Consider the following 17,166-nt stretch of genomic DNA (forward strand, 5'->3'; position numbering starts at 1 on the left):
TGTGTCATCAGGGTCAGCAGCAGCCCTCAACAGGGTCATGTAATTTTGTGGATGCCACTAAGGAAATCCATATGGGAGGGAGACAATGGCACTCTACTGGCAACTTCTTGTCTCTCAGGAGACAGCCAGCATACAGCATCCTCCCATTACACAGGGGTTTGTGCCACTGGGCTCTTGTTTTAACTGTTGCCTTTTTGTTGCAGGCCTATCACCCTGACAGTGGCCAAGTGCTGGGACCCTAGCCCCAGGGGCTGCTTCTCATTACCCAGGAGTAAGTGGATAGGTGACCCACCCTTAACACTGGTGCCCAGCTCACGTGAGAGCCCTGCCTTAAGCACTTGCTTGGTTGTTGTCTTGTTCCTCCTCTGTGTGTGTGACTCCATGTGCCACTCAATTTGGGGTTTGATGGGGTTTCAGCTTTCCTAGTTAGGAGGCTGCTATATCCAAATACTAGGCCAAAATGCCCATAAGCCCAGCCCTCCTTCCCACATCACGCTGGGGACGCGTTTCACTGGGGCAGGGGGGTCACTTGCTCGGGGCGCCAGAGGAAAGAGAAACCCCTCATTGAGCCATAGGGGGATCTCTCCCTCTGCACCTCTCCTGCTGACCCTTCCTCTCTTCTTTCTCTCCCAGTTGCTCCCCAGCGGATCTGGGCTGGGCCAGACTCTCCATGCTCCGATCCGGGTGAGTCCCGGCAGATACAGGGGATGGAATGGGCTGCACTGAGTCCCTTGTCCCTCCCTAGAGGTTGATTTGATGAAGGAATAATTTCTTATAGCTGCTGACTGACTTTTTCTTCCCTGCAGGTGAGCCCATCAGGCCCATCGACCCGGCAGCCTGGGTGTCTCACACAGCAGCGATGACTGGCACCTACCCAGCGTACGGTATGAGTCCATCCATGAGCACAATCACTTCCACCAGCTCCTCCATCACCAGCTCCATCCCAGAGACCGAACGTAAGTCCTCGTGCCTCCGTGCTCCACCCACTGCACGGCTTCCTCACCTTCACTGTGCTGTAAAGGGAGCAATACATCTGCCTGGGGACAGCTGGGATGGGCAAGGTGTGCCCTGCCAGGGGACTAAGAGGGAGGTAGCTCTCACCAGGTAGGCATTTGGATTGATGGGAGTTCTGACTGGTGAATTAATACCACTTTTTTCATCCCTCTGTGTAAGGAGAGTAGAAGAGCCTGGGTGCAATCCAGGATCTGTGGCAGGTGCAGAGGAAAGGCTCAAAGCAGTCAGGAGTTGCCAACTGACAGTGCTGGACCAGAGTAGTCTGCTTGTCCCTGGAGTGATTGCCCTCCCAGACAGCAGATGGGGCAGGATAGAGGCATCTGGGAGCAAAAAGCCTTGTAGCGGGGCAGGGTCCTGCTGAGCACAGGGCTCTTTTGGTTGCTTTCTGAAAGCTTTGGGTGATTTCAGCATGGAGAGCACTGAAGCAAGGGTCTACAGAGCGGGGGCAAAAAGCCAGGAGTTTGTTGTAAGGTTGTACAGAGCAGGGAATTCCCTTGCTGAGCTGCATGGGTTCAGTTGGCAGCTTTTGAATCTCAGCTGCTTGGGACTAGTTGGAAAGAAGGAGACTCTAGCCTGGGTTTTGCACAAGGTGAAGTGGCTGACGTGGAAAGGATAATATCAGAAGGCTGGCAGGGGGGTTACACAGCATGCGCCCCAAGGCTGTCTGTGATGTATTGTTCCCTGGCCCATTCCTCCTGTGTGTGGTGCTTCCATGTAGCCCTATTGTCTTTTCTGTCCCCTCTCATCTCTGCCTCCTTTCCCTTCATCCACACCACAGGACTCGATGACTTTCACCTGTCCATCCACAGCGACATGGCCACCATTGTCAAAGCCATGGCCTCACCAGAGTCAGGCCTGGAGGTGCGGGACCGCATGTGGCTGAAGATCACCATCCCCAATGCCTTCATTGGTAAGAGGCTGTGCTGCCTGCAGCAGAGGCAGGGACTGGGTGGCCTGTTTTCCAAGCAGATGCCCAAAGGAGCATCTCCTGTCACCGTAAGCTTAACTGTTGACTAGACCCACACTGCAAATTGAACCTTGGGCTGTGCAGTCCCTTTTCACCTCTTGGCCCACTTTGCTTTGGCTCCAATGGGGCCCACTGTCTCAAGGGCCACTGTCTTCCTTTCTGTTGCTCTATTTAACTCTGATGTTCGGTAACAGGTTCGGATGTGGTGGATTGGCTCTATCACCATGTGGAGGGTTTTACAGACCGTCGTGAATCCCGCAAATACGCTAGCAATCTCCTGAAGGCTGGCTACATCCGACACACTGTGAACAAGATCACCTTCTCGGAGCAATGCTATTACATCTTTGGCGACCTCTGTGGAAGTATGGCACTTGGCATGGGTGGGAGGGAGTGGATGAAAGGGGGTTGAGGTCCTTCAGAGCCCTGCTAACACCATGGAGACACAGCTACTGCCATTGTCCTCAAGCTGGACCCCTTGTTCTAAGGACCCTGTTAGAGTGAGGAAGAATATCCCAGCTCCCTTGTCAGACTGCTGGGGTGGTGAAGTTGGAAGGTGACAGTATCACCTACTGTGTGATCTTTTCTCCTCTGCAGCCCTAGCAGAGTCTTAGTCTTTACTGACTTCATCTCCAGGCTGTGGAGTTCCTGTGCGGGCAAGGGGGTGGTGCTCAGACAACTGGGTTCTGCTCAGATGAGAAGGATGGAGGAAGTTATTGACAGGGTGAGCTGGTGTAGTCCTTCCCGCCCAAGCTGGTCTCTGTATTAGAGTGGCAGCTTGGATTCACACAGCTGCTGAACAGCCAGGAAACACAAATGGTTGCATTGGCTAGCAGGGAGAGTGCCAACTTCTTGCATTTCCTTTTGTACCCCATCCTTGTCCCTATACAAGGGTAGGCAGAGCACTGCTTCATCACATGCAGTTGTCTTTCCATTTGGATTAACCCTCTGCTCTGCTTTCTTGCAGACATGGCTAATCTTTCTCTTCATGATCACGATGGCTCCAGTGGTGCCTCTGATCAGGACACTCTGGCTCCGCTCCCCCACCCAGGAGCCGCACCCTGGCCTATGGCTTTCCCATACCAGTATCCACCACCTCATCCATACAACCCCCACCCCGGCTTCCCTGACCCAGGCTACAGCTACGGAGGGGGAAGCGCAGGCAGCCAGCACAGTGAAGGTGAGTGAAAAAGACTTAAATGTGCCTGCAGGAGCGTAGATGCCCTGTCTGGTACAGGGAAGCAGTAGGCAAATGCTGCTTAGGCAAGGCCCTGTGGTGGGGGGAGCAAGGGCAAAAGCCATCTCAGAAAGGGTTGTGGGATTCGGAATTCAAAGGAGACTGAGAGCACAGACTGTGCTGGCAGATGGCTATGCTGCAGTGTACTGTAGTCCTAGAGAAGCATCCTTTCTTCCTGGCTTGTCTGAGCTGTCACCTAACCTTGCCTCGTGCGCTTTGTAGGGAGCCGGAGCAGCGGTTCCAACCGCAGCAGCAGTGAGAGGAGGAAGGAGAGAGAGAAGACTGGCGAGTCCAAGTCAGGTGGCAGCGGAAGCGAGTCAGACCACACCACAAGGAGCAGCATGCGGCGTGAGCGCGCAGCCAGCGAGCGCTCAGTGCCAGCCAGCCAGCACAGCCAGCGTAGCCAGCACTCTCTGGCTCACAGCATCCGCAGTCACCATAGCCAGCAGTCGTATGGGCCGCCTGGCCTCCCCCCTCTCTTCAGCCCCCCCATGTTGCTGATGCCTCCACCGCCTTCAGCCATGGGGCCCCCTGGGGCGCCGCCGGGCCGTGACCTGGCCTCTGTGCCCCCCGAACTGACAGCCAGTAGACAGTCCTTCCGAATGGCCATGGGCAACCCCAGTGAGTTCTTTGTGGATGTAATGTGAAGCGCCCATCCCTTGTCTGTCTGCTGCCCCTCCTTCCTCCCCTCCATCCCTGTTGTTTGTCTCCTAGGACCAGCCCTGGCTTCACCCCTTGTTTTTTGGGGGGTTATTTTTGGGGTTTGTTTTTGGTTTGGTTTTTTTTTTGGTCTTGATAAGGAAAAGAAAAAAGGGAAAAAGTAATAAATGGAACTAAACCTTGATTCTAATCCCTCCTCGAGTGGGGTGGACGGGCCTGGGAGGCCTGCTGGGTGCTGCCAGCCCATCCCGCCACCAGACTTGTGTATTGCTGATGGTAATTCCCTCCTGCCATCCTCTCTAACCCCATTAATCCGCATCCGTCCCAGCGCCCTGTGCTGCTTGCCCGTGTGTCACTGCTGCCTTGGTCCTTCCACCCTAAACATTTCTTCTTTCTTCTCACCCTTTTGTGTTTCTTCTATCAAGCAGCAAAGAATTACGGGGTGTTTGACTTTCTCTGAGCCTGCCGCCTGTGGGGGGGAGAGCTGGAGCGTGGCGTGGCCCGACAGGAGGACACGGAGCTCCAAGGGCGCTGGGCACGCATGGCGCTGAAGATGGCTTCTTTCCTCCCCCTTGCGGAAGACACCCTGCCCTTCCCACAGCCCTGAGAGGGGAGGGGAGCAGGGACCAGCCTTATATATGTGTTTTAAATCCCATTGTAGTTGCCTTTTGGCTAATGCATGAATGTTCCAGGGCTTCAGTGCCTCTGGGTAGTGGAGAGATGTTGCCACTTCCCTCTTGCCTCTCTCCTCTTGCCCACACATTGGGCCAGGGCCAAGCCTGGCACTGACCCATGGCAGGACCCTTCACCCTGCCCGGGCCATGAGGCTTGGGGCTGTATCTCTGTAGTCAGCCCAGAGCGGTGGTGAGTGCCTGTGCACAGTCTTGCACGGCTCAGGGCGCTGTACCTATCCTTGGGTACCTGGGGGTCATTTAAGGGCAGAGTTCTGCTCCGTCCATCCTGCTCTTTGCCATCCTGCCTGTCACACAGCTGCCTGTCACAGTTATAGGGGCTGTCTCGTGCCTGGGGCTGGCTGTGGCTTTCTCCTTGCTGCTGCTCAGCACTGTGACATCTTCATGGGCTTGGATGGAGTTAGAAGGCATGGCAGGGTCACAACTGTTTTGTTTTATGCCTTGGGGAAACGTGGAAGATCCCCCTGTATTTGTCCTACGCGGGGCTTGAACCTGCCTCCCCCTCTGCTCAGCGCCACAAGGGCTGCTGGCCTGGCTGCTGGAAGGGATGAGGCTGTGGGATGACCCTGCTCCCTCTGGGCTGTGAATGGCACCTGGCAGCAGCAACAGAAGCTCTCCGGGAGGAAAGTGGGAGGCTGCAGCCTGAACTGTGGCCTCTGGGCTTACTGCCTGCAGATGCGTCGGGACACTTGAGTCCGTTTGCTCTGGAACTCCCTGCCCTTTTTACTTCCTCTTGTGGGTACTCGGAGACGTGCCTTGGGCTGAGGGCTGCCCCTTCCCCATGCCCAGGGCCAAGCACCGTACGGTACAGACACACTCAACCCCGCTCCTGTTGGTGCTGGCGCTCCGGTGCCCTTTCCCACTGCCACACCGTGGCTTTCTCTGCAAGTGTTTCTCTCTTCTCGTATTATTTTTTTGTGTGTGTTTGCAGTTTTTATAATGCTGGAGATGAAATGTTTTGCTCTTTGGGGGTCTGGGTTGCCTCTGCCAGCTTTCTGCCATCAGTTCATCTCCTTTCCCTCTGCGTGCTGGAGTTTGCCTGCCTCGTGCCCGCTCTCTGCCACCCTCCTTTCCCCCATCTCGGCACCGGCAAGCTGCCGCCTGTCCCCCTTCTCCCGATGCCACCCAGCAGCCTCCCCAGACACTGCTCATGCCCTTGCCCTACCCTGCCTGCTGGGTTTTATAAAAACAAAACCAATCTCCTTGTTTTTATTTATAAACATAGTTTTATTGGACTCCTGCTGTGTGGTGTTTTATTTCAGCCTCCTTTCCTAGCCTGCTTTTTGCATCCCAGGAGGATGAGGGCAACCCTGTGCCGGAGCCTGTTGCCCAACTGGCTCTTCCTGGGGTGTTGAGGGCTGCTGCAAGCTGGACCTGAACCCCAGCGTGGGGCTTGGCTTCCTCGGTCTCTGCAGGGTAGGGCTGGCAGTGCTGGCTGTGCCCTTGGGGCAGCCCAGGACCCAGAGACCCTAAAAATGGACCAGAGATCCCAAAAACAAGCCCAGAAACCCCAAAGATGGGTACAGAGACTCTGAAAACAAGCCCAGAGACACCAAAGATTGGCACAGAGACACCGAAAATGGACACACACATCTTAAAACCAAGCTCAGATACCACAAAAATGGGTGCAGAGATCCCAAAACAAACCCAGAGACCACAACGATGGGCACAGAAACCCCAATGATGGGTACAGAGTCCCCCAAAACACACCCACAGACCCCAAAGATGGGTACAGGCAGCCAAAAAGTGGTTGCCAACACCCTAAAAGCAGCCGCGGGGGTTCCCGCGGACGGAAGAGCCGCGGGAGCGGTGCCGCCCACCCCGAACCCCGTGCCCGAACTACAACTCCCGGCGCGCTCTGCGCCGCTGCGCTGCCTTCCCGGCAGGCTGTGCGCGCACCGGAGCGGAGGGGGCCGCCCCTCCAGCGGCGCACGCTCCGCGGGGCGGGCTGCGCATGCGCTGCGGGGCGCTGCAGTGCTCCGGGGGGGCGCGGCGGGGCGGGGGGCGGCGGCCGCCATCTTGGGCGCGGGGTGGAGAGCAGCGGCTGTGGCGGTGGCAGCGGCAGGTGAGGGGCTCGGGGCTGCCGCTCGGCGGGGCGGGCGGGCCGCTGCCTCCTCCGGGCGGCTCCCAGCGGCGGGGCGCGCTCTGCCGCCGTGCCCGGGCGGTGGTGGTGGCGCCCGGGGCGCGGGGCCGCCGTGAGGGCTTCCCCCCCGACCCCGCTCCCCCGTGAGGGCTCTCACACACACAAACACCCACACCCACCCGTCGTCTGGGCTCCCACCGTGAGGGCTCCCCCATCTCCTTCCCCCAGCCCCGGGGAGGGGCCCCCGCCCCGCCGAGCGGCCCCTCCGCTCGCCCCTCGAGTGGGTTTATTAATTGCTTGTGTTAATGAGCTGTGCGTTTGCGGTACCTGCGACACCCGCGGTGCTGGGCAGGGTGAGGGTCGGGGTGGGGGCGAGGTCGGGCTCTGCGCCCCCGGGCCGGGTCAGCCGGGGCAAAGGGATGGGAGTGGGATCGGGCAGGAGCTTCCCCGCAAATTGTTGGTCTGCGCTGCCGGTACCGGCGTGAATTCGCTGGATCACGGCTCGCATCTTTTAGTTTTCTCTCTGGGAAACCTGCAGAGGCAGAACGTAGCGTTGCTGATTGTAAACTGGGCTTGTTCTGAGGCTTAAAATGGGCTTTTGTCCAACGGCTTTTCTAGACACCTTTCCACTTCCATTCTCCCCTGGGTTAGGTTTTTGAGTTCAGTGAAGCTGCAGGAAATGCAGCCTGTCTTTATCATCCAGCGCCGTTGAATTCTCTCCCCACTAGGAAATGACTTGCTTTTGACCTAGTCTTGTCCCTACAAGCTGCAGGATTCCATGATCTGTTTTCTGCTTGCTTTAGTATGACAAAGCTGCTGTGAAGTTTTAGCCTCAGGCTGCCAAAATCTGAGCCTGGAACTTTCCCAGATAGGTGAGTCGGGATGGCTTCTGTGGCTCAGAAGTCCATGCATTGCAGGTTTCTGACTGTGTACAGGCTCATGTGGTATCTTGTTGGGTAACGTTTGTTTGAATGCTACCAGAGCTGTAGTGACTGTTATTTTCCTGTAGTAGAAGCTGTACTCGTCCCTGTGAGTTTTGCTCTCAGGGACAATCTCTAATCTGATGAGATGCTGCCAAACTGCCTCCTTTCCATATTTTCCCTGTCAGAAGAGAGGCATCATTTCTCTTCTGTAGGAAGTGCCATGTTACTGACATCTAGTGACAAAGATACCTGATGTTGTTTGGACTGCAGATTGGCCGTTTTCTTTCAGGGAGAGCATATGAGACGTCTTTGAAGGACATTACATCTGGCTTTTTCCTCTTGAGAGAGCACAATTCTGGCCTTTGAAGGGTTGAGTCTTGAGGCTGTGAAGGGTTACATCTCAAGTTCTTTGAAGCACAGATGACTGGAAAGGCAGTCTGATTTGATAGTATATCTTTTTTTGTTTTATGGAATGGGAACATCACAAAACAAAATGGGCTTTGTAAAGAAACTTCCTGTGATCCAAGTTAAAATTATCCTGTCTCATCCCTGCATCAAGAAATGATAAAGCCAAGACTGTCTTTTGCAGCACTGTATCTTGTGGTGGTTTTCTAAGGTGTTACTATTGAAGACCACTGGGATGTCTCAGAGCTTCATAGGGTTAACTGGAGGGTGCACGGAAGTACAGCCTTGGGTGCCAAAACATAATTGGTCTGTAGAGCAGAGTCAGCTCCTCTCATTTAGTGAATGACCTGCAGAGTCAAAAGGTACCAGCAAGCCATGTATTATTTTGGTCTCAGCAGGAAATTGGCAGCTCAGCTAAATGTTTGCAGGCTGAGGTGCAGAATTTGAAATGCAGTTATCTTCTCCACAGTAATAGCAGAGAGAGAAATGCCAAGTCAGGGCACCTGAGCCATGACTGGTCTGCAGAATATGAGCTCTTCCTCAGACTGCAGTCTGTATCTCTAACCTCTTCTGTTACAAGATGAATAGAAAGCAAGTCACTCTTCAGGTTACTAGCTTAAGAGTGAAGAACACTAGAAGTTGCTTCAGATTGACTCCCAAACTGCTTTGGAAGAACTGTAGAAGGGGAAAGAGGCATTGGGCTGTTTGGATAAAGTTGGATTCTTAAAATGGAAAGATGTGTTAAACACGGTTTGTGTGATGTTTTACCAGAGTAAGGGACACTTTCATGTCTCCTTGTGTCTGTATTTAGGTCTTGTTACTCTTTAGACTGACTGTGTGCAGTATGGCATGTAGAAGATGACTGTAGGAGGAGAGCCTGGTAGGAGTTGAACGTGCTTTTCTTCCTGTCCGCTGGTTATGGGGATTTATGGGATTGGGTTTAAAATAGGAACGGTTTCTCTGAAACCGATGGGTTTATCTCAGTAGCTCTTTAGCTCTTGGTATGTCTCTTAATTAACTTATGCAGCCTGTCATCCCCAAGATGAAGTGATTGCAGCTACTCTTGTTTCAATCCATCTGCAGCCCATGGCCTCCTGGAAAGTGGCTAATGCAGCCCTCTAAGCAAAGCTTAGATGCTTGGATTAACTGGTGGGGTGATGACATCGCTGTAAGCCTTAAGCCTTTTGGTTTGATAATGGCTAGTACTGTCCCAAAAGGACTGTTTTTCTGGATAACTTGGTTTGCCAGAGCAGTATGACTAATCCCCTTCTGCTTCAGCTGTTGTCACTTGTCCAAGATCATGCTGATTTCTAGAATACAGAAATCGTTACAGTTGGTGATTTCCCCGCAGTCCTCTGGGTGGGAACAGCAGCACCTCTCCTGGTTTCTTCCTGGATGAGAACTCTAGTAGCTAATGTACCTTGAACTGCTTAGTCAGATAAGCTCATTAATGCACAGAAGTCTTACTGTTAAGTCAGAACCCAAACTTTCTTTTAATAGACTGCTAAATGGGTTGGTTGCTTTACACCAGCTTATGAACTGACTTGTGGGTGCTGTTTCCTAGATGTGCTGTGTAGGTTAGAGAAGTAAGCATTCCTGTTTTCGTTCAGGCTAAGTGATGTCTATGCTTTGGTAACTTCTAGCCCTATAAAGGGAGTGACAAGACCCAGAGTAGCTGAATGTTGGGCTCACTGCTGATCATCTTGTGTTTATTCATACCCTGTACTTGATGGCACAGGAAACTCGATGAAACAACAGCTTGTCTCACAATGGGGCTGTGGCCAAAATGGCTTTGCTAATGAGCGGGAGTCCTCTCAGCTCTGCTGACAGAGCCTCAGTGGCTTCCTCTGGCAATGACTTGAGTAACTGGCAAGCCATGTTGCATTCTTATTTTCTGTAATGCTGGACTCTCTTCTGGACAGGTGTCTCTGTAGTGGGGATAGCACCTGCACAGCTGGCCTAGTAAAACACAGCTGATCGTTTAAAGTGAATGGACCGAATGCACTCAGTGCTATCAGGATGCTGCCAGCACTGGCCACACCCTGAGGCTGTTGGTGCTTGGCTGGTGAAAGTGTAGTTACGTGGTTAGGGGCAGTGTAAGAACTCCTGTCCCTGCTGTCAGGCTGCTCCTGAGCATTTATTCTTGAGCTGCCATGCTACCACTACAGCTTGGAGAGAAAACATAGAGGGTTTGCTGAGGAGACCTGCCATGATAGCTGACAGGCCTGGCTCAAGAGTTCAGCAGCTTCTGCCGGCACTGAACCTGGGGAAACTGCCATGAGAGGCTACAGACAACTACATTTTCTCTTTCCTGAGGCCAAAATACTAGTATAAACCCAAAGTTTATGGTAGCTCCAGTACTATTAGGCTGTAGACATGGTGCTAATGACATGTTTCCTCCAGGCAGTACCTTGTTCGTTTAGAACTAGCATAAGCATCTCTTGCCTGGCTCTGAAGCTGCAGTTACTGCAGCCATGTTGCCTTGTACCACAACTGAAAACTAACCAACAATTCACTGTTTTTCTTAAGCAATGAATTTAAGCGGGTCACCTTTTGATTTTTTTTTTGTTTTAATTTGTACAAATACTGTTAAGAAGGTGGACAACTGTGTCCCAAAGTTTGTGGTGTGTGCTTGAAGCTAGCATTGTGGCTGCTGGTGCAGGGATGGATTAGTGATCTGTGTGGTGTCAGCCGAAAGACTTAAGGTTATGGGACAAATATATTGGAGAAAATAACTTGTTCAGATGTCTGTGTATCTAAGATTCAGGCTAGTATTCGACTTTGTCTTTCATACTCTAATGAAGAGATGGCTCTGGTACTGTGCTGGTGTCTTGTTACTGTTGTGATGCTGTGGCTTCTCAGGTAAAGAGACCATGAGAGGCTAATGCACTAGACAGCTGTTTGCTGTGGTGTTTCTGGAAGAGCTGCTGCAGATACAAACAAATCACTGCAGAGGAAACAAACTGTGCTTGTTAGTCCTTCCATACATCTTCTCCGATTAGTCTAAGAAAGGTCCATGTTGTATGTTGTTCATTTTTCTACAGCTCTTCTGTATCCATGAAGAGGCAGTGGAAGTAGAAGGCGGGGCTCTTTCATGCTGTAGGAGCGATCTGTTGAAGCTCCATTTACTAAATGCTGGTTTAGTGCATCACGTCACCAGGTAGTTCCTGGGTCAGCCACTCGTTGCATCCCAGAATATGTGAATACCACCATCCCAGGAACAGGATCCTACTGCCCAAGCCTGTGCTCCACACATCCCAAGTGTGTGTCCAACATAGGTCTGAAAGGGCGAAATCTAATGGCTTCTGGAGAACCACCTGTCTCTAGGATAGACCTAATAAGTAGAGTACCTTCTATGTGTGATGGAATCAGTGGACAAAACCAGGTTTGGAGATACTATGCTTGATTGCATCTTTACCTTTCTCTGGACTGCCTTGGTTGTGATCTGCAGCAAACCTGCTGCTGGGGCTTCATCTGCTGTGTCATGATGGTTTAAGAGAGGATGCTCCCTAATACATATCTTCTGCACAGCATGGGCAGTAACATGATTTGAGATGAGTGTGCTTGATTCTTTTTAGAAGGTGCATGTTATCATGTCAGTCACTGTAGGTACAGCTAATCCTGACGTTTTTCAGTTACGTAACTACTGGAATGCATTCAAATCCATATCCCAACATATCAATTTTTATACATGTTGGGTTTTTTGTAGCTGGCTGTCTTAATGTTGTAACCTTGCCACAGTTGCCATGAAGGTGTACCTTAATGCTCACATTTTCACATGAGTGGAAAGGCATTTCCGTGTAACCGTAACTCCTTGTGGATTTATAAGCACGTATCAGTATCTGGTCTGTCTATGATGCTCTTCATTATCCTTTTCCTTTCTATTTATGGGTTGAAATAGAAGTATATGGGAATGTGAGTGCTTGGCAGCAGAGCAGGAAACATGCTGGCCTGAGATATTGGTAGGAGCAGCATTCAGATGCTAGATCCCACTCCTACCCCAGCAGCTAGCTGCTTGAAGAATGCAATGCCTGTTGGGAGAGGACTTGTTCCTAAATTAAGGTGATTAGTCACCAACTGGTGTGAATTTAACATACACGTGGACCTTCTCTTTACCTTAACTAGAATAAATCCATCCATACTATAACTAGAAAACAGGTCCTGTATCTAGCAGTGTGGAGTGGATCGCCATATGTTCGAGCTAGTGAAACAAGGAGCAGCAGAGCTGCAGAGCTCTGAAAGTGCAGTTGACCATTAACTCAAAGGTGTCAGCTAGAGTCATCTTGGTTTCCAGGCTCTTAGTGACAAACAGCTGAAGGATTGATGGGCTTTGATCTTAAACTGTGTCTTGCAATGAGCTATTAGCCTGAGAAAACTCAAAATCAGTGCAGAGCAAGCTCCCTAGAAAAAGGCTGACTGTGGAGAGGAGCAGAATGAGTCATTGCAAGCTGATTGAGCAATGCCGAGAAGGTTTCTGAGTCATGTTGCTTATGCACGGTGAGCAGATGAACCCATCTTCTGTGGTGGATTTTTTTATTCTGGGGCCTTCTGATTCCAGCAGCCGTGAGTCACTGAATGTCAGGCTCAGATTAATTTGAGCCCTGTTCACTGCAGTTCTTAACAGTTGCAAGCACTAGATCTTCCTTTTTCAAAGCTGATCTTAGAAGAAAACTGTTCATTATTTAAAACACGTGGAAGATCATACCAAGTCTGAACTGTACCACTAAAAACCTTTCTGGTCACAGTGTAACCTTGACATAGTTGAAAGGCGTATCTGTGAAACACAAATGAGAATCAAAACAAAGCAGGCTTATTTTCACTACAGCCTCTTAAAGGAGAGCTATTGTCATTTTAGAGAGCCATTCTTATTGCTAAGCTTTAAGCAACTTTCTACTGCATGCTGCCCTTTGTGTAGCTTTCTTCTCATCTGTTCATATATCTCTGGGCTAGTCATTCCATCTCTTGACTTTCCAGCTATGTAGACTTGCTTCCATTAGCTGATGGAAGTAACTCTGCAGCAGGGAGGGAGTGCAGTCACTCTTATCCTGTGTCAGGGAGAGATGTAATGCAAGGCTTGAACAGCGGATAGGAATGTTGTCAGTGTTCCCTGAACTTCTGTTATGGGCAGACATGGTGAAGGCTAATGGTGGGAATGACACCGCACCGTTACGAACTTGCTGTAAGTGGTGTCAGTGCCATTGTGCTGTTTGTGCTTGTGACACCTGGAAATCTTCAAGATGCTGGACTGTGGAAATTGAGCAGAGCAAGAAGACCTGCTTATAGTTGTGTTAAATATCTTGTGCACTTGAGACCTCATTGGTTCCTGATGTCATTAGATTGGGGTGCAGCAAGTACTGTTGTTAAGTCTGTAGTAAGTGAAACTACCTCCTCAGGGTTTCGTGTTGCACAGTCTGTTCCTTTCTGACTTTGAGCAAATTGCAGACTAGTTCTTAGTTGCCTCTTCCTGCACTTGAGCTAGAGGCCATTAAATAAACCTGCGGGAGGGAAGAAAAAGCAGGCTTAAAACAAAAAGGAGAGCGTTTTATACTGTGGTTATAAAACTGTAGACTTTTTTTTTTTTGCTATGGCCTTCTGCTGCTGCAGGGATTTGAGAGGAAACTGGGCAAATACTTTGGAGAGAGTCACTGATACATTCTGAAATAGATAAACCATTGCAAGGGCATCTCCTGGGGAAAGTTTTCTTGACCTGTCTTTACTATTATCTGACTGCCCCTTCACTGCTGATTTTGGAAACAAGACACAGAGTGCAAATGAAACTGGTTATGTTAGGAGCTGACTGTGCATAGGAAGTTTGAAGCCTGAGCTCAGCTCTCTTGTATAAGGAAGAAGCCTTGTGTTTCTTTGCATTGACAAAGAATTCTTTAAAGACTAAGCACTTGAGTCGCACTGTATCTACTCTCCATCTAACATGTTTTTACTAAGATAAGCAAGCAGTTGCCTGCTGCCTACTACTATGATGCAAGTAAAAATGCTGATATTTTTGCTGCTAACTTCAGTGAAGGTGTTACAGAAGATGCCCTAACCTATGAGGAAGCATAGCCTCGTTATCTTAATCAACGGGTAAAGTTTGTAGATCTTCCCAGGAGAAAGTTTTTAATTTCCAACATGAAGCTTAATCAGCAGTCTTCTACATGTTTGACAGTGATTCAAATCAAGGCTTTTTCAGAAAGTAATTGACTTGTCATGCTAGCAAGAAGTTTTGTCTTGTATATGCCATGTGTCTGATCCTGTTGCACATCAAAGCAGACATTTCCTTTGTGCTAAAAATAGTGAAACAAATAACTTAAGCAGCATTAAAACCCAAGAGGGAGATTATTTTTTTTAAGACTAGGATGTGCTTTCTAGGAATCTTCTGGAAAGGGCTTGTAGGATTCGTATGATCCAGCTTTGACCAGTTGCATAAGCTTCCAGGAAACTATTCTGTACAATGTAAATCTTAAAGAGGGTGCAGAAGCTGCTCTTCACCTTTGGTAGCAGTAGTTTGTGTTTGAATGCCAGCACTGTAGCAGTCTGAAAAGGCATCCTTGTGTCTTAGCTGGAATGAAAAAATACTAATTGGGAAAGAATTTCCTAGAGCAGACAATGAGTTGCTTTCATTGTCATAACAGTTCTCACTTCTTTTCATCATTTGGCCTGTGTGAATGACCTTTCAAATATTCCCTGAATTACAGCTTCAGCATCAGCCAGACTTTGTGGGGCAACTATATTCAAACAGGTATTCTCCTTCTTTTGGGTTTTAGCCCTGCACATCACCTTGCAGTGGTCTCCTGCATGCCTGCTAGAGCCCTGTGTTTCATGTAAGTAGTCATGAGCCTGTGGTGCAGTCCCCTCCTTAAATTTGAGAACTGATTTTGTTCTGTTGAGCAACAGGATTGTCTTTGTCTCCTGGTGTGGGGATGCTGACTGTGCTGCCAGCTGCACTGTGTAACTCCATCCACCCCCGCGGGATGGTAAGCAGCTGCAGAAGGCTTTTCCCATTCTGTAAATACATGGGAATCTTGAACTGTGTGCTGCCTCTGCTTAATAGGTGTGGTTACAGAGACTTATTCTGGAACTAAATTCAGTACTTTTATTCTGAAGATATAAAGTGTTGCTAATGGGGGTGAAAGAAAAACATACTTGAAAACATCTTCTGTGCTGGATGGGCTCTGTCTCAGACATTATGAAGCCACTGACAAGTGGCAGGAGGCAGCTTGTGAAGAGCCAGAGATGCTCAACCAGCAGAATGTGGAAGTTAACACCAGGAAACTCTCTGTTGAACTTCGGGAAAACTGCTTGTCTGTCTGCTTCTCTCTGTTTTGACTTATCAGCTGAGTTTTTGATTCTCTTTTTTTTTTTTTTTAATGAGCAGAAGCAACCATCTGGTGGCAGGGGACCCATAGCAGAGAAGCATGTGTAATATTACTCTCTGAGGGCTCATTAGACGTAGCTAAAACTGTTGGTGTACAGGCTTATGGAAATCTAAAGTTAATTTTCTGTCTTTCTGAAATTAAAAGTAGAGGCTGCACTATAAATGTTTTAGCACAGAACTCATGTCTGCAGTAGTTCCTTCAAATAGGCAGCTACTTCCTGGCAGTTTCTTGTATATCACTTCTAGAGAATGTTATTCTTAATATTCCCAGCTTCCACCCTGAGAGTCCTTTTGCCTCTCTAATGTGCGTATTGGGTTTGTGTCCCGTTTTCTCTGACCTTTGAGATGATCTGAAGCTAGGTCACTTTAACTTCATTTTAACTGTGTTCCTGAGCAAACTCATATCAGTTCACTGTCAGCCTGTGTCTAGGCTTGCCTCTCCCTGTCCTTCCCACCCACCCCAGACAAGTCGGTGTAGGCTAACCCTCCCTGGCAGCAGTGTGGAGGTGGCTGGTTATCTAGTGCTCTGCAGTGCTGAAGTTGAGAAATACCGATGTGATCGTCCCAAGGGCTGGTAATGAGGCTTGCCCCATCACATTTGTAGTGCTCTTCTCCAGACTAAGCCAGCCAAGCAGTTGCTAGAGTGGGTATTGTGACTTGAACCTAACTGAATAGGCGTGCATATGACTACAGGAATGGGATCTGGTGAAGTAGCTGTGTATTTTAAAGTCTCCTGCACCAGTAATGTTAGCCAGCTTTGTAGCTGTCTTAGGAACAGTCTTCTTCTGAAGAAAGAGAAGATGAGCAGTTTAAAAGGGTAACTTCTGAGGCACTAGCCCCCAGTTAGTGAGTTGTGTCTGAGATCTCCCACTCCAATGACACTTTGTGGCCAGACTCCTCTCAGTTTGGGCTCTGAAGTGTTACTTAGCACTGCTGTTGGATCAGCAAAGGCTGTTGATGTTGCTGTATAAAACTATGTAAAAGCAGTAATAAACCAAGGTGTATTTGCTGCTAAGAACCCCTGCTGCATAGCGATAGGCTTGGTGACATCTCAAACACTGGTGTGAGCTGCATGCAAAATGACTAACCATGAATTGCGTCTGATTTGTATCTCGGTCACTGGGGAGACAGACACTTCATAGCAAAAATAAAGGGTCTTTGATTTGCCTGTAGATCCAGGCCTGTGTTTTTCTCACATTCAGGGGTAGGCCAGGTACTACTAATACTTGAGGCTTAAGCCACCCGTGCTGATAAATGGAATGAGAAATAAGCCTGATGTTTTGGTGCTAATTTTAAGTTTCAGTCCTGGCTACAAATCGCAGTCACAGAGCCTAGTGTTATAGGATGCATAGTAGCTGGACGTACTCACCTAGACCTGAGCTGTCAAGTTGCTTCAGACACGCTCAGGAAGTTGCTCAGCTGGGCCTCAGTCAGGATTCCTGTGGTGGCTCTGCAGGTCTGGAACAAGGCATTTGGTTGCCGGTGGGCTTCCTCATGGAGTCCTTCTTATGGTGTGTCCCCGAGGGGCATTTCTGCAGCAGACATGAAGGAACACTGATCTGGATAGGCTGGCACGTAGTTAGGGCTTAGATCTGTTGTGGTAAATACAGTCAGTACTGTGCATTGGGAACGCACATATTTCCTTATGAAATCCCAGCAGATCCAAAAGTACAATCTATTACTGCAGCAATAAGGCTAGTTCCCTGCTCTTCAAAGCAAAACACTGTTTCTGATAGCCTTTTAAGTAAGGAGCATTGTATTCTCCTGGATGTAAGCACGAGGCAGGCAGTCTTCTCCAGTGCCCGACTGCTCCCGA

At 49.6% G+C, this 17,166-nt stretch overlaps 2 protein-coding genes across 6 annotated transcripts in view; both read left to right on the top strand.

Annotated features, from left to right (window-relative positions):
- Positions 1-5,802, top strand: part of DVL3 (dishevelled segment polarity protein 3) — a 33,090-nt gene extending 27,288 nt beyond the window's left edge. For 2 of the 4 annotated variants that reach the window (XM_069864479.1, XM_069864482.1), the window contains 8 exons: positions 204-271; positions 634-684; positions 807-956; positions 1,793-1,924; positions 2,176-2,343; positions 2,946-3,158; positions 3,438-3,836; positions 4,304-5,802. In XM_069864479.1, coding sequence (XP_069720580.1) covers positions 204-271; positions 634-684; positions 807-956; positions 1,793-1,924; positions 2,176-2,343; positions 2,946-3,158; positions 3,438-3,836; positions 4,304-4,335 — 1,213 coding nt within the window. In that variant the 3' untranslated portion in view covers positions 4,336-5,802. Of the gene's footprint in view, positions 1-203; positions 272-633; positions 685-806; positions 957-1,792; positions 1,925-2,175; positions 2,344-2,945; positions 3,159-3,437 lie in introns of all 4 variants that reach the window. The other 2 variants (XM_069864480.1, XM_069864481.1) reach the window with 2 other exon arrangements.
- Positions 5,803-6,607: 805 nt separating this feature from the next.
- The window catches only part of AP2M1 (adaptor related protein complex 2 subunit mu 1), a 29,801-nt gene continuing 19,242 nt past the window's right edge, over positions 6,608-17,166 (top strand). Inside the window, exon 1 of one of the 2 annotated variants that reach the window (XM_069865337.1) lies at positions 6,608-6,632. The gene's annotated coding sequence lies outside the window, so the exon portion shown is untranslated. Of the gene's footprint in view, positions 6,633-7,376; positions 7,523-17,166 lie in introns of those variants that run through there. The other variant, XM_069865336.1, reaches the window with a different exon arrangement.

The sequence above is a fragment of the Phaenicophaeus curvirostris genome, chromosome 10 (genome assembly GCF_032191515.1).
Source record: "Phaenicophaeus curvirostris isolate KB17595 chromosome 10, BPBGC_Pcur_1.0, whole genome shotgun sequence".
In the NCBI taxonomy this organism is placed as follows: domain Eukaryota; kingdom Metazoa; phylum Chordata; class Aves; order Cuculiformes; family Cuculidae; genus Phaenicophaeus; species Phaenicophaeus curvirostris.